Here is a 27,994-nt window from a genome sequence, read left to right on the forward strand (position 1 = left end):
GCCAAAACGGATGGCACTGTGATGGACTGCATCCAATTTGTTGAGTAGAGTGTTGGAGGCTATTTTGTAAATGACATCGCCGAAGTCGAGGATCGGTAGGATGGTCAGTTTTACGAGGGTATGTTTGGCAACATGAGTGAAGGATGCTTTGTTGCGAAATAGGAAGCCAATTCTAGATTTAACTTTGGATTGGAGATGTTTAATGTGAGTCTGGAAGGAGAGTTTACAGTCTAACCAGACACCTAGGTATTTGTAGTTGTCCACATATTCTAAGTCAGCACCGCCCAGAGTAGTGATGCTGGACGGGCAGGCAGGTGCGGGCAGCGATCGGTTGAAGAGCATGCATTTAAGTTTTACTTTTATTTAAGAGCAGTTGGAGGCCACGGAAGGAGAGTTGTATGGCATAGAAGCTCATCTGGAGGTTAGTTAACACACACACGCCTCTATGTCAAACCACAAACAAAATGTTATATTTGTACGTACTAGGCTACTTCTTCGCAATGATGTTCTGTCTGGTAGTTCCCCTTTTGTATAATTTGCCTCTGTCTACTCAGTGGCTCAACAACTTTTCACTGTAACCCAAACACAGCTTCCTCGGTGGCAGCTGTATACAAAGGGCCCATATATTATTGTTCACCCATCCCCCACACCACTATATCTCCCAGAGAGAGAGAGAATAAAACGCAGTCAGAACTGCTGGAGGCAAAGTGCTTTGGGAGGGGGGGGTAAAAGGTCAGAGGTCAGGAACGTCGACCTCAGTCAGACGCGCGTCCGTACTGTTAACACTGGCAGCTGTTTTGTGCAAGCGAACCGTACTTTGTTACCTCGGTTGGGGTTATGTCACATGCGCCAAATACAACAGGTGTAGACCTTTGTGAAATGCTTACTCACAAGCCCTTAACAATGCAGATCAGAAAAAATAAGTCTTAAGTAAAGATAAAAAAATAAATAAAGAGCAGCAGTAAAATAACAATGGCGAGGCTATATACAGGGGGTACCGGTACAGAGTCAATTTGTGGGGGCACCGGTTAGTCGAGGTAATATGTACATAGGTAGAGTTAAAGTGACTATGCATAGATAAACAGAGTAGCAGTGATGGTGTTGGGAGTCGTGCCTGGCCATGCAGCCATGAGTGAACAGGGAGTACAGGAGGGGACTGAGCACGCACCCCTGAGGGGCCCCCGTGTTGAGGATCAGCGTGGCGGATGTGTTGTTACCTAACCTTACCACCTGGGGGCGCCCCGTCAGGAAGTCCAGGATCCAGTTGCAGATGGTGTTTAGTCCCAGGGTCCTTAGCTTAGTGATGAGCTTTAAGGACACTATGGTGTTGAACGCTGAGCTGTAGTCAATGAAAAGCATTCTCACATAGGTGTCCCTCTTGTCCAGGTGGGAAAGGGCAGTGTGGAGTGCGATAGAGATTGCATCATCTGTGGATCTGTTGGGGCGGTATGCCTACATCTACATATTACCTCAACTAACCGGTGTCCCCGCACATTGACTCTGTACCGCGCTACCCCTGTATATAGCCTCGCTATTGTTATTTTACTGCTGCTTTCTAATTATGTTACTTCTGTTTTTTAATTAACACTTTTCTTTACTGCATTGTTGGTTAAGGGCTTGTAAGTAAGCTGTAAGGTCTACACCTGTTGTATTCGGCGCATGTGACAAATACAATTTGATATACCCCTACTAAACTGAAAAAAAAACTATATTGTGTTGCTCAACTATCAATAACCTAAAACACAATACAAGAAGCCAAAGACAGTTCTCTTGTCATTTAATAATATACACAGTATACAAAACATTAGAACACACCCCCTTTTGCCATCCTCAAATAAAATTGTATTGGTCGCATACACATATTTAGCAGATGTTATTGTGGGTGTAGCGAAACGCTTGTGTTCCTAGCGCCAACAGTGCAGTAATATCTATAAGTAAAATGATCTAAAAGTAAAATAATGGAATTAATAGATAGAAATATTAGGACGAGCAATGTTGTTGCTCAGGAAGTCCAGGACCCAGTTGCACAGGGTGGGGTTCACACCCAGGGCCCCGAGCTTCATGTTGAGCTTGGGGGGTACTATGGTGTTGCAGGCTGAGCTACAGTCAATGAACAGCATTCTGACGTAGGTATTCTTCTTGTCCAGATGAGATAGGGCAGTGTGCAGTGCGATGGCGATTGCGTCATCCTTGGATCTATTGGGGCGGAATGCAAATTACATTGGGTCTAGGGTGTCAGGTAAGGTGATGATCCTTAACTAGCCTCTCAAAGCACTTCATGGTTACAGAGGGAGTTCTATGGGGCGATAGTAATTTACTTCAGTTACTTTCACTTTCTTGGGTACAGGAACAACGGTGGACATATTGAAGCAATTGGGGAGACTCTGATATGGAGAGATTGAATATGGTCCCGTGGCCACGGACCTTAGATCTGTCGGAAAATGTTATATACCGACCAGATCCTAACTTATATTTGAAGAAGAAAATATTGAGGAAAATAAATCTCCTCTATAAATCACATTTGCTACACATGGCAGTTGGTGCAGTCCATCGCATTAATCTTTTAATGCTCCGCCTGTCTGCCTCTCTCCATCTGGCTTGAGCTTTTGGTATAGCAAACTTGCAACATTGTTTCAACTGGGTGCTCACCGTTTCCCACGCCAATGAGCTCAGAACAGCTACAGCTGTATTTGTGCAAGGGAGGTGTGTTCAGGTAGCCTATTTTATGACGTTTCCTCTGGAGATGTGATACACACTGGAAACTATTGAGCGTGAATGACAAACTGGTGGGCTACCATACCCTGTTCAAAGGCACTTAAATATTTGGTCTTGCCCATTCTGAATGTCACAAATACACAATCCATGTCTCAATTATCCTTATTTTACCTGTCTCCTCCCCTTCATCTAGACCAGTTATTCCCAAACTGGGGTACGCGCAATGCCGTACGCCAAATAAAAATGTGATTCACATTTTCAAACAGTCCATTTAGATTTTCTTAATGTTTCACTGCCAAAAATAAAATTAGGCGCTAACATGTCTGACAATGAATGGGCAACATAAACCAAATTGAAACTGATAATTGTGCACGACTTCAACTGAATGATGAGGATGAAGAAGGTGATTGAATTTAGAACAATGTAAGAATTGCTATTCCTCTGTCCTGCACGCGCACACCTGGAAAAACACTTTATTACCACTCAGTGTTACTTACTAAAACTGTTACACTAAGATTTTTATTCTAAAATAAACTTAGACTACAATTAGGGTGTGGAAATGTTAAGATTATTTAGCTCTGACTGTAGTACTGTAGCCTACTCCCGACCGGTCACGTTGTACAGCGCCCGAGTGCACAGCGGTCTAAGACACTGCATTGCAGTGCAAACTGCATTGCTACAGATGCTGGTTCAAAACCTGTGTCGGCCGCAACCGGGAGACCAATGAGGCGATAGTAGGCTTTTGGTTTCTCCCTCTAAAAACAGAAATAATTCTAAATAACAAACTGGCTTTATTTACAAATTAGTATCAATGTCTCACCCCAAGTTCAAGAATGGCCTTTTTCCTCGCTCAATTTAGGTTATTTGAAAATTCAATCTCAAAAGATATTTTTGGAACAAGACATAGAAAGTTCTTTGCAATTTCAGTTTAATCCACCAGAAAGACAGAACAAATATGGTGAACTCAAATATACTAATTGATCAACAAAAATCTATTGGAACCTTTTAACAAGTGGAAATGGGAAGAAGTAGTATTATTAACCTTGTTTTTCGCAGGCTGTGAACTCTGCAAACGTTTCTAGGATGGGCTATTAGCAGGACAATATATATTGATCATATTGATCATGGATCTCGAGTGGCGTAGTGGCATCACTACAGTCCCTGGTTCGAATCCAGACTGTATCACATCCAACTGTGATTGGAAGTCCCATAGGGCAGCACGTTGTTGTTGTTGTTATTATTATTATATAAAATGCCCTTTAGAAATTCTCAAAGATCAGATTTGCCCTAATAAAAAATCCCCCTTAGATATTACATTTAGAATCCTCCAATCCTCTAAATGTAATTTATTTAACTGAATCTCCTTTTGGGCATTGGTTCGACTACAATTAGGGTGTGGAAATGTTATGCTTTTAGTACTGTAGCCTACTACCGACTGTCACGTACAGCGCCATATTTTCTGTTCCATCCTAACGGAAACCCTGAGGGTTTCATTTTTCTTGGAATAGAAACACCATAATATTAATCAAATTAAGCTCAATTTCTTAAAATCAGTCCCATATACTATGTTCTTACAAAACAAGGTTTTAAAATCTCTTGAGAAGCTATCAAATGCTTCTCAAAGATGCACTCTGGTGGTCAAACTAGCATTAATGGTAACAATGGCTGACAATTAAATAATGTGACACAGAATTCTGCGGCAGCCTGCAAGGTGTGCTGCAGTATGACGCAACTTTTAAAGCAAGAACCACTGTATGTGCAAAAGTTCTATCTCACAACTTGAGGAAACCTTCTATCTTGCGCATACATTTATTTAGAAACAAACATGCCAATTTGAAAAATAAGCCACGGGAGTTTGAGCGAGAATTAAGACGACGTAAGAGTAGTAAGACTTGTATAAAAGCAACAGAAAACATTAATAAGGCGCTAGAAGCGTATTTTGGGGTGAGCTACCAAGTGGCAAGGACAGGCAAGCGCCATACTATTGTGGAGGACTTAATTCTCCCTGCTGCCGCGGATATGGCTGGGACAATGCTGGGGGAAAAGGCAAAAAAAACGATACAGACAATGCCTTCATCAAACAACACTTTCACGACGCACGTTTTGAAACAATTACTGCTTCTCATACAAGCCAGTGAATTGTATGCATTACAGCTGGATGTGTTAACAGATTTGGCGGGCTTGGCACAGCTCCTGGTATATGTCCGTTACGTTTATGGGGGAGTCAATTAAGACATCCTCTTCTGCAAACCAGGACAACAGGAGAGGATATTTTTAAAGTACTGGACAGCTTTGTGACATCAAATGGACTTGTGGTCAAGATGTGTTGGTATCTGTACTGATGGTGCAAAAGCCATGACAGGGAGACATAGTGGAGTGGTAACGTGCGTGCAAGCAGTTGCTCCCGACGCCACTTGGGTACACTGCGGCATCCATCGAGAGGTTCTTGATGCCAAGGGAATGCCTGACAGCTTGAAAGACATTTTGGACACTAGTGAAAATGGTTCACTTTGTTAAAGGCCCCTGAACACTCGTGTATTTTCTACATTATGCAATGATATGGGCAGCGACCATGTAACGCTTTTACAACATACAGAAGTGCGCTGGTTATCAAGGGGCAAAGTATTGACACATTCTTTTTTAAATTGAGAGACCAGCTTATAGTTCTTTACTGACCATAATTTTCATTTGTCTGACCGCTTGCATGATGACGAGTTTAACACACGACTGGCCTATCTGGGTGACGTTTTTTCACGCCTGAATGATCTGAATCTAGGATTACAGGGACTCTCTGCAACTATATTCAATGTGCGGGACAAAATTGAGGCTGTGATTAAGAAGTTGCAGCTCTTCTGACTGCATTAATAAGAACGACACACAGGTCTTTCCATCATTGTATGATTCTTTTGTGTGCAAATGAACAATGTCAAATGTGATATAGCTAAGCACCTGAGGGAGCTGGGTGACCAGGTACTTTCCCGAAACGGATGACACAAATAACTGGATTCGTTATCCCTTTCATGCCCTGCCTCCAGTCCACTTACCGATATCTGAACAAGAGAGCCTCATCGAAATTGCAACAAGCAGTTCTGTGAAAATTCTATTTAAATCAGAAGCCACTGCCAGATTTCTGGATTGGGCTGCTCTCAGAATATTCTGCCTTGGCAAATTGTGTTAAGACACTGATGCCCTTTGCAACCACGTACCTATGTGAGAGTGGATTCCTGGCCCTCACTAGCATGAAAATGAAATACAGGCACAGACTGTGTGTGGAAAATGATCACATACAACACATTGCAGAGTTATGTCCATCCTTTCAAGCTCACCTTTCTCATTAACCTGTGGTGAGTTATTCAGTTTAATGAATAAATAAGGTTTTATATGTAAGATGGCTAAATAAAGAGCAAAATGATTGATTATTATATTATTATTTGTGCCCTGGTCCTATAAGAGCTCGTTGTCACTTCCCACGTGCCGGGTTGTGACACTCACTCATTCTTACGTTTAATAAATGTATCGTACAGTGTGTGTGGCAAGCTTTTTTTGATGGCAAAAAAACATTTGAGCGCACTGACCCTGGTGCTAGAGGGTGGAGGTTTAAAGTTGGAAGGGGTACGGGACTATAAAGAAGTTTGGGAACCACTGACCTAGACTGATTTGAAGTGGATTTAACAAGTGACATCAATAGCTTTCACCTGGTCAGTCTGTCATGGAAAGAGGAAAAGGAATGTTTTGTACACTCAGTGTATAAGCCATTTAGCAGACACTTTTATGCAAAAAGATTTACAGTCATGCATACATTTACCTATATATGGCCTTGGGAATTGAACCCACAATCCTGGCATTGCAAACGCCATGCTCTACCAACTGAGCCATACAGGACCACACTCAGTATGTTTTTGGGAAAAAAATGGGAATAAAAACATCTCCAGAAGACAAAATAATCTATACGAGACGTTTTCTTTTCACTTTTCTTTAGATTGCTCTACTCAGTCCTGCCACCGTCGGTGGCCAATGAGTTGCGCCACAAGCGTCCAGTCCCGGCCAAACGCTACGACAATGTGACTATCCTCTTCAGCGGCATTGTGGGATTCAACGCCTTCTGCAGCAAACACGCATCCGCCGAGGGTGCCATCAAGATAGTCAACCTGCTCAACGACGTCTACACCCGATTTGACATCCTGACCGACTCGAGAAAGAACCCCTACGTGTACAAGGTTTGAAGGGATATTTTGTTTTTCTCTACTCTTATTTACAGATACAATTTAAACATTGACGCATGTGCAACAGTCAGATGCATTGCACCATTATCACACCTTATACCATGGCATTGTTTGAATACTCCTTTCTGATTGGCTTGATGGGCATTCTGGAGCGTGCATTATTTAAGTAATAATGCCCTCGAAGCCGGTGTTTGGAGGATATATTGGCACGTGCCAATATATCCTCCAAACACCGGCTTCGAGGGCATTATCACTTTTATACAACGGCTTAGCAACATAATGAACATGTCAATCATGATTTAAATAAGTTATTTTGATGAATTTATTAATACCATTTCATCCTTCTACAAGATATAGTCCCGACCACAAATCTAGGTTTGCTACCCAAGCCGGCTGGTCATTGCCAGAGATGCAACCTAGTCGTTCAGTTTTTTTTGTTCTGTCTATGGACCCGACCCAGTCGTTCGTTCTAAATGTTCCATTGTCATACTGGCTGGCAACGTTCTTATCCCTTGCTTGCTAGCTAGCCAACTACGGCTAACTTACAGGCACGTCAAACACTGCAGCCAGAATAACAGCAGCAGTGGCATTTGCATTTGTTTAAGCTGTTTTCGAGTGAAATTTATTTGGACACATCCATAACAATGAGCTAATGAGGCGTGATTTCACCTGGCATAGAAAATATGCTCTTGTTCAGAGGAGCTGAACAACGAAGCTGGAAAGACTGCAAACTAGCTGCACTTTGTTTCGTTGGACCTTTTTTGAATTGATATGTCTTTTGTATATATCCATAAAAATGATGCCAGCTGATTCATGGTTTCAACAGGCTGAGAAGCGCTGTCTGCCTTTGTCTCGTCCTGACACGTTCATTACTATGGGACAGCAGGAGATCGAATTTGAATATTGAAACAATGTTGCAAATGTCAGAGACCTATACAGCAAGGTTTATACAAATCTCCGCTGTTAAAAACGAAATGTTATTCTAAAAGAAATGTGAGAATGTCTAGATGCTTTTTATAGTGGAGATCAAGTTTATAAAGTTGGGGGGGCGGGTTGAAACAATTTTGCATTACTGCTTTTGGCCAGTCGAAACACATTGAATATCAGATTCACTACATGGAACAACAAATAGTCCCCCCCAAAATCTAAATGTGTAACGGCTTTCGTCTTCCTCCTCGTCTGAGGAGGAGAAGTTAGAAGGATCGAAGGACCAATGTGCAGCGTGGTACTTGTTCATCTTGTTTAATAAAAGTGAACACTCAAAATACAAAAAAACAACACATGTGAAAAACCGAAACAGTTCTGTCTGGTGCAGACACACGAAGAATGAAGACAACCACCCACAAAACCCAACACAAAACAGGCTACCTAAATATGGATCCCAATCAGAGACAACACAAAACACCTGCCTCTGATTGAGAACCATATCAGGCCAAACACAGAAATAGGAAAACATAGAAATACAAACATAGACTGCCCACCCCAACTCACGCCCTGACCATACTAAATAAAGACAAAACAAAGGAAATAAAGGTCAGAATGTGACAAAATGAAGTTTGTTCTGAAGTGTCTGTCCTATATCTGAAAGGAAACTATATTTTTAAAAACATTTGACATGCATCTATCCCCTTGTTTTAAGCACTAAAGCATCTCCATATATACTACCATATACAGTTGAAAATCGGAAGTTTACATACACTTAGGATGGAGTCATAACTTGTTTTTCAACCACTCCACACATTTCTTGTTAACAAACTATAGTTTTGACAAGTCGGTTAGGACATCTACTTTGTGCATGACACAAGTAATTTTTCCAACAATTGTTTACAGACAGATTATTTCACTTATAATTCACTGTATCACAATTCCAGTGGGTCAAAAGTTTACACACACTAAGTTGACCGTGCCTTTTAAACAGCTTGGAAAATTCCAGAAAATGATGTCATGGCTTTAGAAGCTTCTGATATGCTAATTGACATAATTTGAGTCAATTGGAGGTGTACCTGTGGATGTATTTCAAGGCCTACCTCCAAACTCAGTGCCTCTGCTTGACATCATGGGGAAATCAAAAGAAATCAGCCAAGAATTGTATACCTTCACAAATCTGGTTCATCCTTGGGAGCAATTTCCAAACGCCTGAATGTGCCACGTTAATCTGTACAAACAATAGTAAGCAAGTATAAACACCCTGGGACCAAGCAGCCGTCATATCGCTCAAAAAGAAGACGCGTTCTGTCTCCTAAAGATGAACGTACTTTACTTTGGTGCGAAAAGTGCAAATCAATCCCAGAACAACAGCAAAAGGACCTTGTGAAGATGCAGGAGGAAACCGGTACAACAGTATCTATATCCACAGTTAAACGAGTCCTATATCGCCATAACCTGAAAGGCCGCTCAGTAAGGATGAAGCCACTGCTCCAAAACCGTCATTAAAAAAGCCAGACTACGGTTTGCAACTGCACATGGGGACAAAGATCATACTTTTGAGAAATTTCCTCTGGTCTGACGAAACAAAAATAGAACTGTTTGGCCATAATGACCATCATTATGTTGGGAGGAAAAAGGGGGAGGCTTGCAAGCTGAAGAACCTCATCCCAACCATGAAGCACGGGGGGGGCAGCATCATGTTGTGGAGCTGCTTTGCTGCATGAGGGACTGGTGCACTTCACAAAATAGATGGCATCATGAGGGAAAATTATGTGGCTATATTGAAGCAACATCTCAAGACATCAGTCAGGAAGTTAAAGCTTGGTCGCAAATGGGTTTTCCAAATTAACAATGACCCCACGCATACTTCCAAAGTTGTGGCAAAATGGCTTAAGGACACAAAGTCAAGGTATTGGAGTGGCCATCACAAAGCCCTGACCTCAATCCTATAGAAATTTGTTGGCGGAACTGAAAAACCATGTGCGAGCAAAGAGGCCTACAAACCTGACTCAGTTACACCAGCTCTGTCAGGAGGAATGGGCCAACATTCACCCAACTTATTGTGGGAAGCTTGTGGAAGGCTACCCAAAATGTTTGACCCAAGTTAAACAATTTAAAGGCAATGCTACCAAATACAAATTGAGTATATGTAAACTTCTGACCCACTGGGAATGTGATGAAAGAAATAAAAGCTGAAATAAATCACTCTACTATTATTCTGACATTTTCACATTCTTAAAAGGAAGTGGTGATCCTAACTGACCTAAGACAGGGAATTTTTACTAGGATTAAATGTCAGGAATTGTGAAAAACTGAGTTTAAATGTATTTGGCTACGGTGTATGTAAACTTCCGACCTCAACTGTATATATATTTTTTAGAGGGACCTTCAGACGAGTCTTGTGTGCTTCCTAGAGAACAACATTGTGTTTGTGAGAGTCTCAGCTTTCCACAGAGGTGTCATTTTAGTGTGTAGCCCAAACAATTCGGATGCTACAGACGTTTGTGTGAGAATACTGTTTTTCGGAATGTCTTATGGCCTGATAAACACTGTCTAGCTCTGTCACCTTTCACCCCAGATGTGGAAGAGCAATATTGGCGGATGTTGTGGATTGAGACGCAGCAGCCCATGAGAGAGAGTGAAAATTACAGGTCTCATGCTTAAACAGAAGGATTATGATGGAGTTTTTTTTATGTTCATTTGATTTCGGTGCAGCGAGGAAATTGTAGGCTAAGGGTTAAATTACTACAAGAAAATGTACATTTTTTGTATGTCAAGACTTTACAGTATAAAAGCCAAGCTGTTTGAAAAAGGGAATGTTCTATAAACATTTACATTAAAGATATGCTTTCATTATGTAAATCCATCAATTTTAAGCTTCAGTTTGTTGCAGAATGGTTGGTTAAGATTAATCGGAATCTCATCTAAATCTGTGGTATACAGTATTATATCATCTAGAAAGGGCAATCTGCAGTTCTGCATCCATTTTTAGATTGTATTAAATGATATATACACCCATTGATTCTTGAAGAATTTAACTTACAGATTCCTCTGTCGTACCCCATCAGAATCCAAAATATAAAGGTGTTTTACTCCTTTGTTTGTAAACAATGTAAATGTGGGAAAAATACCGTATAGCCTTAAAACATGGTTAAAACTATAATGTTGCTATAATGGATAGTCAGTCCTTGTATCCATAGCCCTGTCCATGAGTTCGAAAGTGGTTGCATTTCTCCAGCCCCGTCCCTCAGCTGTTTACCAAATCAGTGGCGGTGTGTTTTTGTTCGAACTGCTGATTGCTCTTTTAATAGTAGTACCAATTCAAACTTTTTCAAATGTCGTAGGTCACAAGTGTGATGTACTGTAGAATGGATTCATTTGGATGTTTCTCTATTCAATAGCCTCACTGGGTAAACTTCCATTTTAAAACCCCATTTTGTTATCGAGCAAGATTTTATATTCGTCGTCACTGGGCACTTTAGGCTTTCAGACAAGAATGCACTTTAAGAAGTCAAACAAACCTTACTACATCCACGGGAAGGACTTCAGCACTGGGTCACCAAAATAAGTCAAATTTACACTACCATCCTCAATGACTAGGTGGTCCAAGTTAACTGGCTCCGAAGAGCCTTGAATGTCTATAAACTGGCATAAGTGTTTAAGTAGAGATGTTTCAACTGCAGGGCGTTTGTTAAAATAACTGCCATTATCATAGTCCGCTCCTGAAGGGGTCTGAGTTGGGCTCGATGAGCCCAAAAGGGTTGTGTCTTAAAGAAATACTACTGCAAATTTGCACTATCATGACAGTTTTTGCTCTGTACTTGTAGTATCTTAAGAGGCTTCTTAGATTGACGCCAGACATGTAAGTACGTTTTAGTATTTAATGGTAACCTAGAATAACATTCCCTAATGCACCTGGCGTAAGCTACCGGGGGTTCTCTCAAGCATGGTTATATGGCAGACAGAAAACGGCTACCGATAGCGGAACGCAAACCCCCGTCTTGAGTCAATACTGCCATCTATTGGTAAACAAATATACCAGGTTACTACATTCCACTCTTTATAGCTAATAACACAATTCCTTTCTGAGCTAAAGCTGCCAATTTTCTCATAACAAATCATACTATTTTTTATATTTTTCCCCGAACATGATCTCCCTTAGGATCTGAAATAGTCTGGCGGACGTCTCTCTAATAGTGTCTCAGAGGTGGTGTAGCTAGTGCCACCAGCACTTCACCCCTTGATTGTGAAAAAGTCCTTTTGTGGAGACTTCACAGGAGGAGGTCGTCCCGGATTGGTGGTCTCAGGAAGTTGAGCCTTGGTCTGTTTGTCCAACTGCAACTCTAGGGAACGTTCCAATGTCCTGTCCTGCTCGTTTCAGCATTGATCCATGTCCACGTATGGAACTGGAATTCGAGCTCGGATCTTATCCACGTGTCTCCTTGGTCTTTGGCCACTTCCGATGATCACAGTATAGGATACTGGTCCTAAGCAATCCTCAATTGTAGCTGGAATCCATTTAGGACAAAACCTGTAGTTTCTTGTGTAGATATCTCCAGGTGAGAAACTTCTGAGTTTGGCTCTGTCATGATTCCGTTTTTGATTCCATTGCTTTTGTTGTATTTTCACTTTCAGGTCTGGCCTGATGAGATCAAAAGCCTTAACCTCCTTGACATCAGCATTTCTGCAGGTGACAACCCAGTTGTAGCTTGAGTGATCCTGTAGCTAAACAAGAATCTTGACACCTTTGTTTCAATGCTGTCCCCTTGCATCTTCCTCATCCCCTCCTTCAAGGTCTAAAATGCACGTTCTGCTAATCCGTTTGAAGATGGGTGAAAAGGGGCTGACGGCTGAATTCCATTTTGTTTCATGAACCTTGTGAATTCAGTGTTTGTAAAACAAGTAGCATTGTCACTAACCAACATGAGGCAATCCCATAACACTGAAGCGTTGTCTCAACTTCTCAACCGTAGCCTGCGATGTCGACGTGTTCATGGGGTAGACATCCATCCACTTTGATTCTTATTCAATCAGCACAAGGAACATTTTCCGTAGGAAGGGTCCAGTGTAGTCCACATGTAGTCGTGTCTATGGTTTTCCCGTCCATTTCCATGGATGTAATGGTGCGGTGGAGGGGGGTGACTTCCGGTTACTCTGACAATCTGCACACAGGCTAACCTCATTTTCCACATCCTGGACCATCTTTGGCCACCAGATGTAGGACCTCGCTAGGCCTTTCATTCTCAACATACCTGAAAGCGACTGGTGCAACAACTTCAGTAGCATACCCCACCCTTGTGGTGGGATAACTACTCTTGAAGCCCACAGAACACATCCAATGCACACTCAAGGCCAAGCGGCGAGCGTAGTAAGGCATGATCTGAGGCTCTGTCACTGGAGACCATCCTCTCAGGATAAATTCATGCAGTTGTGATAATGTCACATCCTTTGAAGTCCATTTCCTGATTTGTGCTGTGTTCACGGTTGGATCTTCCAGCACGTCGATCATCAAGACTTGGTCATTTTATCCTTCCTGAGCGACGCTTTCTGGAATAGGCAGCCTACTCAGAGCATCAGCATTCCCATGGTATCTACTTGGCTTGTAAATTATCCTGTACTCGTAGGCCCTGAGCCACACAGCCCAATGTTGAACTCTTGGAGAGACCATTTCTCTCCACTCTTGGAGAGACCATATCTCCCGTATAAGTACTTGGAATCTCTGTATTTCGAATATGACAGCCAGTCCTTCCTTGTCCAGCTGGGAGTACTTTTTCTCCGCTGGCGACCAATGTTATTGACGTAAACCCGATTGGTGCAGAGAAACCTTTCTCCATCCAGTGTGATAGCGCCGCACCCACACCATACGATGCGATGAGGCGTCGCACGATAAGAACTCTGTCTGCTGAGTAGTGCATCAGCAATTCTGCTGATTGCAGTAACACCTTTGACTTTGCAAAAGCTTCTTCCTGTATTTCTGACCATTTCCAGGCCACATCCTTCCCTAACAGTTTATGCAGTGGAGCTAAGAGGGTAGAGAGTTTAGGGAGGAAGCAATTGTAATAGTTCAGTAAGCCTAAATAGGCTTTCAACTCTGTAACGCTTGTCGGAGCTGGAGCTTCCACGGCAGCCCTCACTTTAGCTTTGACTGTGTGTAACCCCTTGGCGTCCACCTTGTGACCCAGGTACTGCACTTCATCAGCTAACAGTGTACACTTGCTCCTCTTCAGCCGGAGACCAGCCTCCTCCATCCTCCTCAAAACTTCACCCAAGTTTCTGAGATGCTCCTCCTACGTGACAAGAATGTCGTCGAGGTAAACCACTACCTTGGGTATCTCCTGCAGAACTCCCTCCATGGTTCTTTGGAAGATAGCTGGTGCAGAAGACACCCCGAAAGGTAAGCGTTTATCGGTAAACATCCCTCTGTGGGTGTTTATGGTCAGGTACTTCTGTGACGCTTCATCCATTAGCACTTGCTGATATGTGTGACTCGTGTCCAGTTGTGAACTGTTGCCCCCCGGTTAACATTGAAAGCAAAAGCAAATCCTCCACTTTGGGTATAGGTTACTGCTCCAGTGATGAAACTATTTGGTCCGCTTGTAATCACCGCATAATCTGATTGAACCATCTGGTTTGAATATGGGAACAACTGGTGCTGCCCACTCAGAAATTGACAGAAATAATTATATCCTCTGCTAAGTGTCTGTCAATTTCCACATCCATTTTAGGCTTCATGGCATATGGAACTGATCTTGGTCTATAGAATCTGGGCGTCGCATCTGCAGCAACATGAATGGTAGCTTGGACACCTTTCAATATCCATAGCTCTTCTTTGAAAACAGTGTCAATGAAGCAGTGTCAATGTCTCTGTGTGTCACGGCCGTCTGAAGAAGAAGGTGACCAAAGCGCAGCGTGGTAAGTGTTCATCATTTAATAAATAAAAACTGAACACTGAAATACAAAAAAACAACAAAGAGAACGACCGAAACAGTTCTGTCTGGTGCAGACACAAAAAACAGAAAACAACTACCCACAACACACAGGTGGAAAAAGGCTACCTAAGTATGGTTCTCAATCAGAGACAACGATAGACAGCTGCCACACACGGCCAAACACAAAGAAATAGAAAGCATAGAAAAATGAACATAGAATGCAAGACAGAATGCCCACCCCAACTCACGCCCTGACCAAACCAAAATAGAGACATAAAAAGGATCTCTAAGGTCAGGGCGTGACACCGTGGTGACATGTTTGACTTCATCCCAGTTCAATTGTATTTCCTCCAACCACTCTCACTAGTTAGCTGGAGCCAGTACCTTCCACTACTAAGAGGCAGACTTTTCTTTTGTCCATGATATTCCACTTGAACATCAGCAACTCCAATCACAGTGATCTTCTCCCCTGTGTACGTTTTGAGTTTAACGGGGTTCTCTCGGTTTACACGGAATCCAAACCGGCTGCGCTCGTGCGCTATCGTGCATAAATGTATTTTGTCCCCTTACACCAAACGCGATCACGACACGCAGGTTAAAATATCAAAACAAACTCTGAACCAATGACATTAATTTGGGGACAGGTCGAAAAGCATTAAACATGTATGGCAATTTAGCTAGTTAGCTTGCACTTGCTAGCTAATTTGGCCTATTTAGCTAGCTTGCTGTTGCTAGCTAATTTGTCCTGGGATATAAACATTGAGTTATTTTACCTGAAATGCACAAGGTCCTCTACTCCGACAATTAATCCACACATAAAACGGCCAACCAAATTGTTTCTAGTCATCTCTCCTCCTTCCAGGCTTTTTCTTTTCTTGACTTTATATTTCGATTGGCAACTTTCAGAAATTAGGTGCATTACTGACCTCGTTCGTCTTTCAGTCACCCACTTGGGTATAACCAATGAGGAGATGGCACGTGGGTACCTGCTTCTATAAACCAATGAAGAATTGGGAGAGGCAGGACTTGCATCACGATCTGCGACACAAATAGAACTGACTTCTATTTTAACGCTTGGCAACACAGATGCCTATTGGCGTACGCGAGCAGTGTGGGTGCAATAATTTAATAACATGGATTTCTAAATTTATTTAGCAACGCTCGTGCACGCGACGCGAGCGGTGTAGTCAGCCTGTAATGCACCTAGAGTAAACTACCTGAGGCTTTCTCAAGCATGGTTATATATGGCAGACATTGAAAATGGCTACGGATAGCGGAAAGCAAACCCCCGTCTTGAGTCAATACGGCCATCTATTGGTAAACATAAATATACCAGGTTACTACAGTACTGAAAGGGCTTTATCTTGACAACTTGACTATTGACATACACACTTGAGGATTGCATTAACAGTGGACTCACTAAAAGATTACAATAATGAGTGTAGTATTATTTTAAGCACCTCACATTCTTTTAACACAAATACCCACTAACATACAGGTAACTCCCAAAATAAGGAAACACCAACATAAAGTGTCTTAATAGGGCTTTGGGACGCCACGAGTTGCTAAACAGCTTCAATGCACTTTGGCATAGATTCTACAAGTGTCTGGAATTCTATTGGAGGGATATGCAACACTATTCTTCCATGAGAAATTCCATCATTTGATGGTGGTGGAAAACGCTGTCAGATATACAGTGCCTTCAGAAAGTATTCACACCTCTTGACTTTTTCCACACTTTGTTGTTTTACATCCTGAATTTGAAATGGATTCAATTTAGTTTTTTTTCTGACTGGTCTGCACACAATACCCCATAATGTCAAAGTGAAATTATGTTTTTTGAATTTTTTACAAATTAATTAAAAATGAAAAGCTGATGTCTTGAGTCAATAAGTATTCAACTCCTTTGTAAAGGCAAGCCTAAATAAGTTCAGGATTAAACATTGACTTAGCAAGTCACATAATAAGTTGCATGGACTCACTAAGTGTGCAATAATAGTGTTTAACATGATTTTTGAATGACTCATCTCTGTAGCCCACACTCATCTCTCATCTCTGCCTCATCTCTGTACTCCACACATACAATTATCTGTAAGGTCCCTCAGTCGAGCAGTGAATTTCAGCCACAAAGACCAGGGCCTCTCAAAGAAGGGGACCTATTGGTAGATGGGTAAAAAATAAAGCAGACATTGAATATTCCTTTGAGCATGGTGAAGTTATTAATTATACATTAGATGGTGTATCAATACACCCAGTCTACAAAAATACTCACGTCCTTCCTAACCGCTCTGGGATTTCACAATGTCACCAATGTTTTTTTTAAACAGTTACAGAGATTAATGGTTGTGATATGAGAACTGAGGATGGGTCAACAACATTGTAGTTTCCCCACAATACTAACCTTAAATGACAGTGAAAAGAAGGAAGTCTGTACGGAATAAAACATATTCCAAAATATGCATCCTGTTTGCAACAAGGCACTTAAGTAGTACTGCTAAAAATGTGGCAAAGAAATTATCTTTTTGTTCTGAATACAGAGCGGTTATATTTGGTGCAAATCCAGCACAACACATCACTGTGTACCACTCTTTATATTTTCAAGCATGGTGGTGGCTGCATCATGTTATGGGTATCCTTGTCATTGTTTGCCATGTTCTACCAACTGAACCCATTCCAAAGACTAACACAGTTCTGAGATCAGATAGTTCTAGTTCCTCAACGTTTATTTTAGTTACATGAACTTGAAATAGTCTATCCAACTCTAATACGGCCATACCAGCCTGAATAAGGACTGGGGAGTGGATCACAGTGATGGAATGGATCTAAACACAGGCAAAATCCTAAAGGAAAACCACGTTCCACCAGACACTGGGATATGAATTCACCTTTCAGCAGAATAACCTAAAACACAAGGCCAAATCTACATTAGAGTTGCTTACCAAGAAGACTGAATGTTCCTGAGTGACCGAGTTACAGTTTTGACTTAAATCTAATTGAAAATCTATGGCAAGACCCGAAAATGGCCTTTCCTTCTCAATGTGTTTGAGCCAACCAGTTGTGTTGTGACAAGGTAGGGATGGTATACAGAAGATAGCCCTATTTGGTAAAAGACAAAGCTCAAATAAGCAAAGAGAAACGACAGTCCATCATTACTTTAAGACATGAAGGTCAGTCAATATGGAAAACGGCAAGAACTTTGAAAGTTTCTTCAAGTGCAGTCACAAAAACCATCAAGCGCTCTGATGAAACTGGCTCTAAAGAGGACCGCCACAGGAAAGAAAGACCCAGAGTTACCTCTGCTGCAGAAGATAAGTTCATTAGAGTTACCAGCCTCAGATTGCAGCCCAAATAAATGCTTCACAGAGTTCAAGTAACAGACACTTCTCAACATCAACTGTTCAGAGGAGACCACGTGAATCAGGCCTTAATGGTCGAATTGCTGCAAAGAAACTACTACTAAAAGGACACCAATAATAAGAAGAGACTTGCTTGGGCCATGAAATAAAGGCCATGGACATTAGACCAGTGAATCTGTCCGTTGGTCTGATGAGTCCAAATGTAAAACGTTTGGTTCCAACCGCCGTATCTTTGTGAGACGCAGAGTAGGTGAACGGATGATCTCCGCATGTGTGGTTCCCACCGTGAAGCAAGGAGGTGGGGTTGCTTTGCTGGTGACACTGTTCTGTGATATATTTAGAAGTCAAGGCACACTTAACCATAATTTGCGCTTAGTGGGACTATCATTTGTTTTCAACAGGACAATGACCCAACACACCTCCAGGCTGTGTAAGGGCTATTTTACCAAGAAGGAGAGTGATGGAGTGCTGCATCAGATGACCTGGCCTCCACAATCACCTGACCTTAATCCCAAACCAATTGAGATGGTTTGGGATGAGTTGGACCGCAGAGTAAAGGTAAAGCAGCCAATAAGTGCTCAGCATATTTGGAAACTTCTTGAAGACTGTTAGAAAAGCATTCCAGGTGACTCCCTCACGAAGCTGGTTGAGAGAATGCCAAGAGTGTGCAAAGCTGTCATCAAGGCAAAGGGTGGCTATTTGAAGAATCTCAAATATAAAATATATTTAGATTTATTTAACACTTTTTTGGTTATTACATGATTTCATATGTGTTATTTCATAGTTTTGATATCTTCACTATTATTCTACAATGTAGAAAATAGTACAAATAAAGAATAACCCTGGAATGAGTAGGTGTGTCCAAACTTTTGACTTGTATGTATGTATGTATGTATGTACACTGCATTCGGAAAGTATTCAGACCCCTTCTTTTTTCCCACATTTTGTTATGTTAGCCTTATTCTAAAATTGATTAAATCATTTTCTTTATTCATCCATCTACACACCATACCCCATAATGACAAAGCAAAAACAGGTTTTAGAAATTCTTGCAAATGTATGAAACATAAAAAACATAAATACCTTATTTACATAAGTATTCAGACCCTTTGCTATGAGACTCGAAATTGAGCACAGGTGTTTCCATTGATCATCCTTGAGATGTTTCGAGGCACAGATCTGGGGAAGGGTACCAAAAAATTGCAATTGGGGGAGAAGGGCCTTGGTCAGGGAGGTGACCAAGAACCCTATGGTCACTCTGACAGAGCTCCAGTTTCTCTGTGGAGATGGGAGAACCTTCCTGAAGGACAACCATCTCTGCAGCACTCCACCAATCAGACCTTTATGGTAGAGTGGCCAGACGCAAGCCACTCCTCAGTAAAAGGCACATGACAGCCCGCTTGGAGTTTTCCAAAAGGCACCTGAAGGACTCTCAGACCATGAGATACAAGATTATCTGATCTGATGAAACCAAGATTGAACTCTTTGGCCTGAATGCCAAGCATCACATCTGGAGAAAACCTTTCACCATCCCTATCGTTAAGATTGGTGGTTGCAGCATCATGCTCTGGAGATGTTTATCAGCGGGAGGGACCGGGAGACTACTCAGGATCGAGCGAAAGATGAACAGAGAAAAGTACAGAGAGATCCTTGATGAAAGCCTGCTCCAGAGTACTCAGGACCTCAGACTGGGGTGTTCACCTTCCAAAGGGACAACGGCCCTAAGCACACAGCCAAGATAACGCAGGAGTGGCCTCGGGACAAGTCTCTGAATGTCATTTAGTAGCCCAGCCAGAGCCCGGACTTGAACCCAATTGAACATCTCTGGAGACACCTGAAAATAGCTGCGCAACGATGCTCACCATCCAACCTGACAGAGCTTGAGAGGATCTGCAGAGAAGAATGGGAGAAACTCCCCAAATACAGGTGTGCCAAGCTTGTAGCGTCATACCCAAGAAGACTTGAGGCTCTAATCACTGCCAAAGGTGTTTCAACAAAGTACTGAGTAAAGGGTCTGAATACTTATGTAAAGATCATATTTCAGTTTTTTTTCTTTAAAAAAAAATGTTATGTGTTTTTTGCTTTGTCATTATGCGGTTTTGGGTGTAGATTGATAAAAACATATATATTTAATCAATTTTAGAAAAGGCTGTAACGTAACAAAATGTGGAAAAAGTCAAGGGGTCTGAATACTTTCCAAACGCAATGTATACAGTACCAGTCAAAAATTTGGACACCAACTCATTCCAGGATTTTTCTTTATTTTTACTATTTTCTACATTGTAGATTAATAGTGAAGACATCAAAACGATGAAATAACACATGGAATCATGTAGTAACTACGGCAGGTAGCCTAGTGGTTAGAGTGTTTGGCCAGTAACTGAAAGGTTGCTGGATTGAATCCCTGAGCTGACAAGGTAAAAATAGGTTGTTCTTCCCCTGCACAAGGCAGTTAACCCACTGTTTCCCGGTAGGCCGTCATTGTAAATAAGAATTTTTTAACTGACTTCCTTGTTAAAATTGAAATCATAGTTTTGATGTCTTCACTATTATTCTATAATGTAGAAAATAGTATAAATTAAAACCCTTGAATGAGTAGGTGTATCCAAACTTGACTGTGTGTGTGTGTGTGTGTGTGTGTGTGTGTGTATATATATATAACACACACCCTTTAACCCCCTATGCTCCTTTGAGATCTTTTTCCACACACTTCAACCACACTTGTGTTGAAGTACTTATTTTCAATATACTATGTATCACTCATTTACTCAAGTGTTTCCTTTATTTTGGCAGTTACCTGTATACCTCAATGGATTGGTTAGAGATTTATTTTATGGTTTGTGGCCCTCTATAGTTTGATGAACCATTGAAAGCCAAAGATCCTTTTCATCATAAGGATTTAAATTAAGGGGAAATAATATTGTGTGATATCAAGATCTGCATAGTAACCAAAATAGCTCTCTCTACCTATAGATGGAAACAGGGAGTGATATAAAGTGTTAAAAATGACAGTTTCCTAGACCTCACATCCCTTTAAAAAAACACTTAAGTCACACAGCATTTTCTGATATAACGTTCTGCCTAGCAACCAAAATGCCTCTCTTTCTATAGGTGGAGACAGTGGGTGATAAGTACATGACGGTCAGTGGGCTGCCAGAACCATGCACCCACCATGCTCAGTCTATCTGCCACCTGGCCCTGGACATGATGGAGATTGCTGGACAGGTCAAAGTGGATGAAGAGCCAGTACAGGTGAGGATGGGATATGTTTCCTTTTTCCAACATTTTTACCAGAATCAATTGAGAAAGGCAGCAAACGTGAAATGCTGGTGCTGGCTGAACCATTTCATCAGCCTTGTCTAGAAACAACCCCTAGGCCCTAGACGAGGGGTGGGCAATAATTTTGGCTCAAGGGCCACACGGGCATTTCGAAATAAAACTGCCACAGTTTTTTTTGGGACCAATTTGTTTGTTAAAATCAATTTGGGTGCCAGAAAAATTACAGTTATTTCAAAGTAAACAGTGCCTTCAGAAAGTATTCAGACCCCTTGACTTTTTCCACATTTATTAAGTTACAGCCTTATTCTAAAATTGATTAAATCGTTTAACCCCCTCATCAATCTACACACAATACCCCATAAAGACAAAGCAAAAACAGGTTTTTAGCAATTTTTGCAAATTAAAAACAGAAATAGCACATTTGGCATTTTTCCTATTTTGTTGCCTTACAACCTGGAATTAAAATAGATTTTTTGGGGGGGTTTGTATCATTTGATTTACACAACATAACTACCATTTTGAAGATGACAAATATTTTTATTGTGAAACAAACAAGACATAAGACAAAAAAAACGAACACTTGACCGTGCATAACTATTCACCCCCCCAAAGTTAATACTTTGTAGAGCCACCTTTTGCAGCAATTACAGCTGCAAGTCTCTTGGGGTATGCCTCTATAAGCTTGGCACATCTAGCCACTGGGATTTTTGCCCATTCTTTAAGGCAAAACTGCTCCAGAGCCTTCAAGTTGACCGAATAAAAACATGACAAACATGACCGAATACAAACAGTGTAGCTATTCCCTCCAAAAGGCAATCAAACAAGCTAAGCGTCAGTATAGAGACAAATTAGAGTCGCAAGTCAACGGCTCAGACACGAGAGGTATGTGGCAGGGTCTTACAGTCAATCACGGCCTACAAAAAGAAAACCAGATAGTCGCGGACCATAATGTCTTGCTCCCAGACAAACTAAACAACTTCTTTGCTCGCTTTGAGGACAATACAGTGCCACCGACACGGCCCGCTACCAAAACCTGCGGCCAACGTGAGTAAAACATTTAAACGTGTTAACCCTCGCAAGGCTGCCGGCCCAGACGGCATCCCTAGCCGCGTCCTCAGAGCATGCGCAGACCAGCTGGCTGGTGTGTTTAACAGACATATTCAATCAATCCTTATCCCAGTCTGCTGTTCCCACATGCTTCAAGATGGCCACCATTGTTCCTGTTCCCAAGAAAGCTAAGGTAACTGAGCTAAATGACTATCGCCCCGTAGCACTCACTTCCTTCATCATGAAGTGCTTTGAGAGACTAGTCAAAGACCATATCACCTCCACCCTACCTGACACCCTAGACCCACTCCAATTTGCTTACAGCCCCAATTGGTCCACAGACGACGCAATCGCAATCACACTGCACACTGCCCTAACCCATCTGAACAAGAGGAATACCTATGTAAGGATGCTGTTCATTGACTACAGCTCAGCAATTAACACCATCGTACCCTCCAAACTCGTCATTAAGCTCGAGACCCTGGATGCTCTCGATTGTGCATCTGTAAAGGTTTGAGTGTTTTTGGTGGCAAGCCGAATTTCTTCAGCCTCCTGAGGTGGAAGAGGCGCTGTTGCGCCTTCTTCACCACGCTGTCTGTGTGGGTGGATCGTTTCAGTTTGTCTGTGATGTGTATGCCAAGGAACTTTCCACCTTCTCCACTACTGTCCCGTCGATGTGGTCCACGATCATCTCCTTTGTTTTGTTGACGTTGAGTGTGAGGTTATTGTCCTGACACCACACCAAGGGCCCTTACCTCCTCCCTGTTGACTCTCTCTCATTCAACTGACTAGGCTACTCTTGTGCATTTCTAAGTAGCCAACATACTGTACCAAAAAATATTTCCAAAATGGGATTAATTATCATCTTATAAATACATTTTCAATTAATTCTCCACATATTCCTAACAACAGCAAGTTACAATGTTTCCCTTTGTTTACACTCTGTGTGAACATTCATTGTCGCCATGATGGCAGGTAGCCTAGTGGTTAGAGCGTTGGGCCAGTAACCGAAAGGTTGCTAGAGCGAATCCCTGAGCTGACAAGGTAAAAATCTGTCGTTCTGCCCCTGAATAAGGCAGTTAACCCACTGTTCCTAGGCCGTCATTGTAAATAAGAATTTGTTCTTAACTGACTTAAGTAGTTAAATAAAAATAAATAAATAAAAATGACTACGACAGGCTGTCTTGACTGGCCCTAACATTAGCTGACGTTAGCGTCTATGCTAATGGTCTTTTATACATTTATTAAACTACATTTAAAAACTACATTTATTAAACTATCAAAACATTATAAAAAAATAACAATTATATCATTACACTCTGCTTAACTTGGTGTTTAATATCCTATGCTTTATAACTCGCTCACCGTGATGATAATGTTTAAAATAATCTGTTTATCTGGTGCTTCTCTCTTCAGTTTTCTGTTTGCTTTCTCATTCAACTGACTCACTGACTAGGTAGGCTAGCACGAGAGTGCGTGAAGCAACCAATAGAGCGGGCCGAAACAAGCTACGATTGTCAGCACTACAGTTGTAATGTGCAAGTTTGTAGATGCATGTCTATGTTTGGTTTTGTTTTGTTAGTCCTGTTAATGAGAAAGTGAGATAAGTAAATGGTAAGGATATGATGCAAGATACTTGATATCACAAATTATAAACCCAGGGAATATAATCATATTTAATTCACGAAATATGTATCATATTACATTAAACACATTATAAGGATATTGAGATATATTGTCTCTTATTTAATAATCTGTATTTTATTGTCCCGTCTCAGAAATTAGTGAATGATTTGTTTTACCCCCTTGTATTTTTAAGCATCAAGTATTTGTCTTCTTCAACTCTTCTTCAAAAAATCCACCGTCCGTCCACGTAAGACATTGTAAGAGTTGTAACTTTGATGTTAAACAGCAGACTTTTTGTTTAACTGACAGATTGAGTTTGTTATTGTATCAGTGACTCTTGGAGACTTGGCATTGGAAAATCACATCTGGCTAACAAAACATTGTTTACCAGACACATGGCATGGGGTGGAGAGGATCCCAGTTTGGCAGTAGAAACAACCTTCAATCATTTCGCTGCCCCCGGTTAAAAATAGGTCCCCGTTGCACTTTATCCTAAACATTTAGTGTTCAGCAAGTGTTCTGTTCTCACTGTTCGAGCACCGAAGGTCCTGAACCCATAAGGGACATGAATAGAGGGACATGAATTGAGAGTCCAAAAATGACTGCATATTGCAAAACACTGCTCGCCTTGTAGCAATTTCCCCAAAAAAGAAACAATTCGCAGTGGCTAGAATATTCACTGTAGACAGTTATAACAGTCTTTGTCTATCATGTTATCTCTTTTCATGAGCTCATCTGCAGAGGCATACAGAGACAGTGCCACTTAAACAGTGTAAAGACTTATTTGTCAAATGAAATGGATCCTCGCGCAATATGGGGTGGAAGGGGCTGGCACAGTCATATAAATATACTAATATACTCAGACCATGGCAATTTGACTGGTACGCTCAATTCCTAATTCTATGGGCACAGTCCCATCAGGGCAGATAGCATTTGAACACATCAGTTGAGGGCCCCTGGAGGTCAGGCCACACACCCCCAGATAGCATATGAACATGTCGGTTGGGGGCCCCTTGGAAGTCGGGCCCCCCCCAGATAGCATATGAACACGTCATTAGCCATGGCAAAATGTCTGGAATTGCAGGAAATTATCTTTTAAAACTGTAGAATTTCCTCAGCCTCATAGCAAAATGTGTAGAATGATATTAGCTATACAACTGCACATTTTTCTCTGCATCATAGCAAGTGTGTAGATATGCAGGACCTTAGCTCCTCCCTCCCTCGATTTTTTTTTTGCCCACTTGAAATAGGTGCCCCGAGGCCCCAGATGTGGTAGTCTGGCCCTGAGTCCCATAGAGCTGTAGAGAACTATAAAGATCCTGGGAAAGCTTGACCTTGTAACACCTCTGAACTAATGTGCCAAAAACACGTTCACAGTTGTTTTAACCTGATCACATTTAGACACATGGCAGAGATGTTAAAAAGAACACTGCATCAGATACATTGTTAAACATTCCATGACCAAGGACTAGTCATCTTGTCTCTGGTGTTTATCCATGTCTTTGTGGATCACATCATCAACCCTGTCTATTGTTTAACGTTGGCTTAACATTTGGTTACAAAGATGTAAATGTCATGGTGGGTGTTTCGGCCTCGTTTGTAAACGGTACATTTACTATAGACAGTCGGCTCCAAAATGGTTAGCTATATGGAAGTTATGATGGTAGGAATGTTGTGTGAATTATCTGATGCATACTGGGTTATTACACGGCAGGTGGTCAGCCACTGAACAGTCCAAAAAGCTTGATGAAGTCAATAGATTGATGTACACTGTTCAGCATGTGCCAGTATTATGGGAATCCCGCTCTACCTTTTAGTATGTTTCATGCTTTATTAGACAGACTTAAAACAGATGCTAGGACACAGGCAGGTAGGGTTGAAATGGAGCTCAAACCCCAGTCTCCAGTGGGGAGGCATGTACATATGCTATTTATTTGCAGGGGACAATCTCAATATTACAATAATGCAACATCCATGTAAATGTGCCGGGGTTAGCCAAAAGCTCATTTGTACCCGTAGTCCCAAGGCAGCTAAGGACAATTGCCCAACCACACTAAATACTCACTAAAACAACACAAAATACAAATACATTACATCCTATAATATATAATTCTAACGACAACAACAATACTATCATCAACTGTCGTCGTACATATGAGGAACATCAGATAACTCGTGTACAGGTTTGGATAGATTTTAGCCATGTTTTCAATTCAAATGTAAAAGTACAATAATCAGTGCAGCTTCTCAAGTCCATGGGCTTTGCAGTCCAGTATATTGTAGCTCTAACAGAGAAGGCCGATTTTACTGTGTCGAAAAGGGACAACGCAATCTAGTTACTGCCCTTGTTATTCTGGAGGTGCTTTCCTTGAGCATGATATGTCGGCGTAGGGGTGGAGGGGCAAGACCATGCAGGATCTTAAAGACAAGGCTTGCATCTACATACTGCTTAAAGCTATCCAGACTAAAGAAATGATGTTTGTAAATGATATGACAATGGTGGTAACTGTTTGGTTTGTTATCAAAAATCATAAGTGTTTGTTTGTAGAGTGATTCAATTGGCTTCAGAATTGTAGCTCCTGCTTGTGACCAGCATGTGAGGCAATATCTCAGATGTGAGAAGATCATAGCATGTATATATAGTTTGGCGTCCTCCAAATTTAATAATCCAAATTTAACCGTTATTCTGCCCTTGAATTGCGTTCCCATGCAAAACTAGACAGATAGCTAACAACTAAGTCTTCAATAAAACTCCCAAGGCGTGACTTTTCTTGAATGAATATATTGAAAACCGTTATGTTGTGAAAAAACAAATATTTTCCGAGGCTGAAGCATGACAAGAAGTAACTGCACTGAAAGACCTGCACCGTAGCGTTGTTTTTAGCTGCTCCTATGCGTGCAGAACGAATTCTCTACTTCCTGTTTCCGTACAGTCTTTCTAAGTACCAGAAATCTCCACTAGGGGGCGATAAACACCATGGAACACAAGGAAAATCCATCTTTACCACTGTAATAAAATAATCTGTTACCTTCTAACAGGATGGCAGCACACTCCCCGCCTGGTATAATGAAATTCTGCCACTATGAAATAAAACGTGTATTAAGAAACAAATAATGTCCTTTTTATTCTTATCTTTTGTCTCTAGGACGCTTCAGAAAGAAAAACAACAATCTCTGAGATTGGTCTCAGAAACACCTTAGCAGCTCCTTGCTTGACAATGTTTAGTTCTACTTTCCTAACCTTTTTGTCAGTACTTTGTTTTGGGAACTCTTTTCCATTTTCAAGGCATTTTAATTCCTCTTTGAAGGCTTCATGTTGCACACAGTGAATCATTGCTGTTTTGGCTTGTGACAACTCACTTGTACTGCATGGTTTATTACAGTCCTGCCAGCCTCTGCAGCTGGTGTTGTCTGCACCGTCATGGAAGGATCTGGCAACATGAATGAGTCGTGCTGTGGCTCGATTGAGAGCTTTCCAGCTTGAGAACCTCTCAAAGCGATGAGAGCCGAGTTGAGCTCCAGAAACCTTAGAGACGAAGACAGTGACGTCTGGTCGAATCTCTGCGTCTGCGTGAGGCTCCAAGGTCAAAATGTATGTTCTCAGGCTCACTTGAGTTTGTTTGGGTCGGGAAAGGTGGACCTGAGAACCAACTGGTGTACTTTAAGAGCGCAGCTAGTATGGGCCTGGTTGCATGGTCTGCTGGATTGCTGTCAGTGTTTACATAACACCACTGATCTGGATGGGTAGACTTGCTGATGCGAGTTACCCTATTGGCAACATACACATAGAATCTTTTGGTGACATTGTGGATGTAACCGAGAACTATCTTACTGTCTGTGTAGAACCCTCTAAACTCGTCATTAAGCTCGAGACCCTGGGTCTCGACCCCGC

At 41.6% G+C, this 27,994-nt stretch overlaps 1 protein-coding gene across 3 annotated transcripts in view; it reads left to right on the top strand.

Moving 5' to 3' along the window:
• The window catches only part of LOC129841377 (guanylate cyclase soluble subunit beta-1-like), a 54,628-nt gene that overhangs the window by 13,847 nt on the left and 12,787 nt on the right, over positions 1-27,994 (top strand). The window contains exons 10-13 of one of the 3 annotated variants that reach the window (XR_008757313.1): positions 6,695-6,932; positions 14,093-14,259; positions 14,591-14,777; positions 21,262-21,347. Coding sequence is in view for 1 of the 3 variants with exons in the window: in XM_055909624.1 (XP_055765599.1) it covers positions 6,695-6,932; positions 21,262-21,402 (379 nt within the window). In the remaining 2 variants the exon portion in view is untranslated. Of the gene's footprint in view, positions 1-6,694; positions 6,933-14,092; positions 14,260-14,590; positions 14,778-18,551; positions 18,572-21,261; positions 21,403-27,994 lie in introns of those variants that run through there. The other 2 variants (XR_008757312.1, XM_055909624.1) reach the window with 2 other exon arrangements.

The sequence above is a fragment of the Salvelinus fontinalis genome, chromosome 42 (assembly GCF_029448725.1).
Source record: "Salvelinus fontinalis isolate EN_2023a chromosome 42, ASM2944872v1, whole genome shotgun sequence".
Lineage (NCBI taxonomy): Eukaryota > Metazoa > Chordata > Actinopteri > Salmoniformes > Salmonidae > Salvelinus > Salvelinus fontinalis.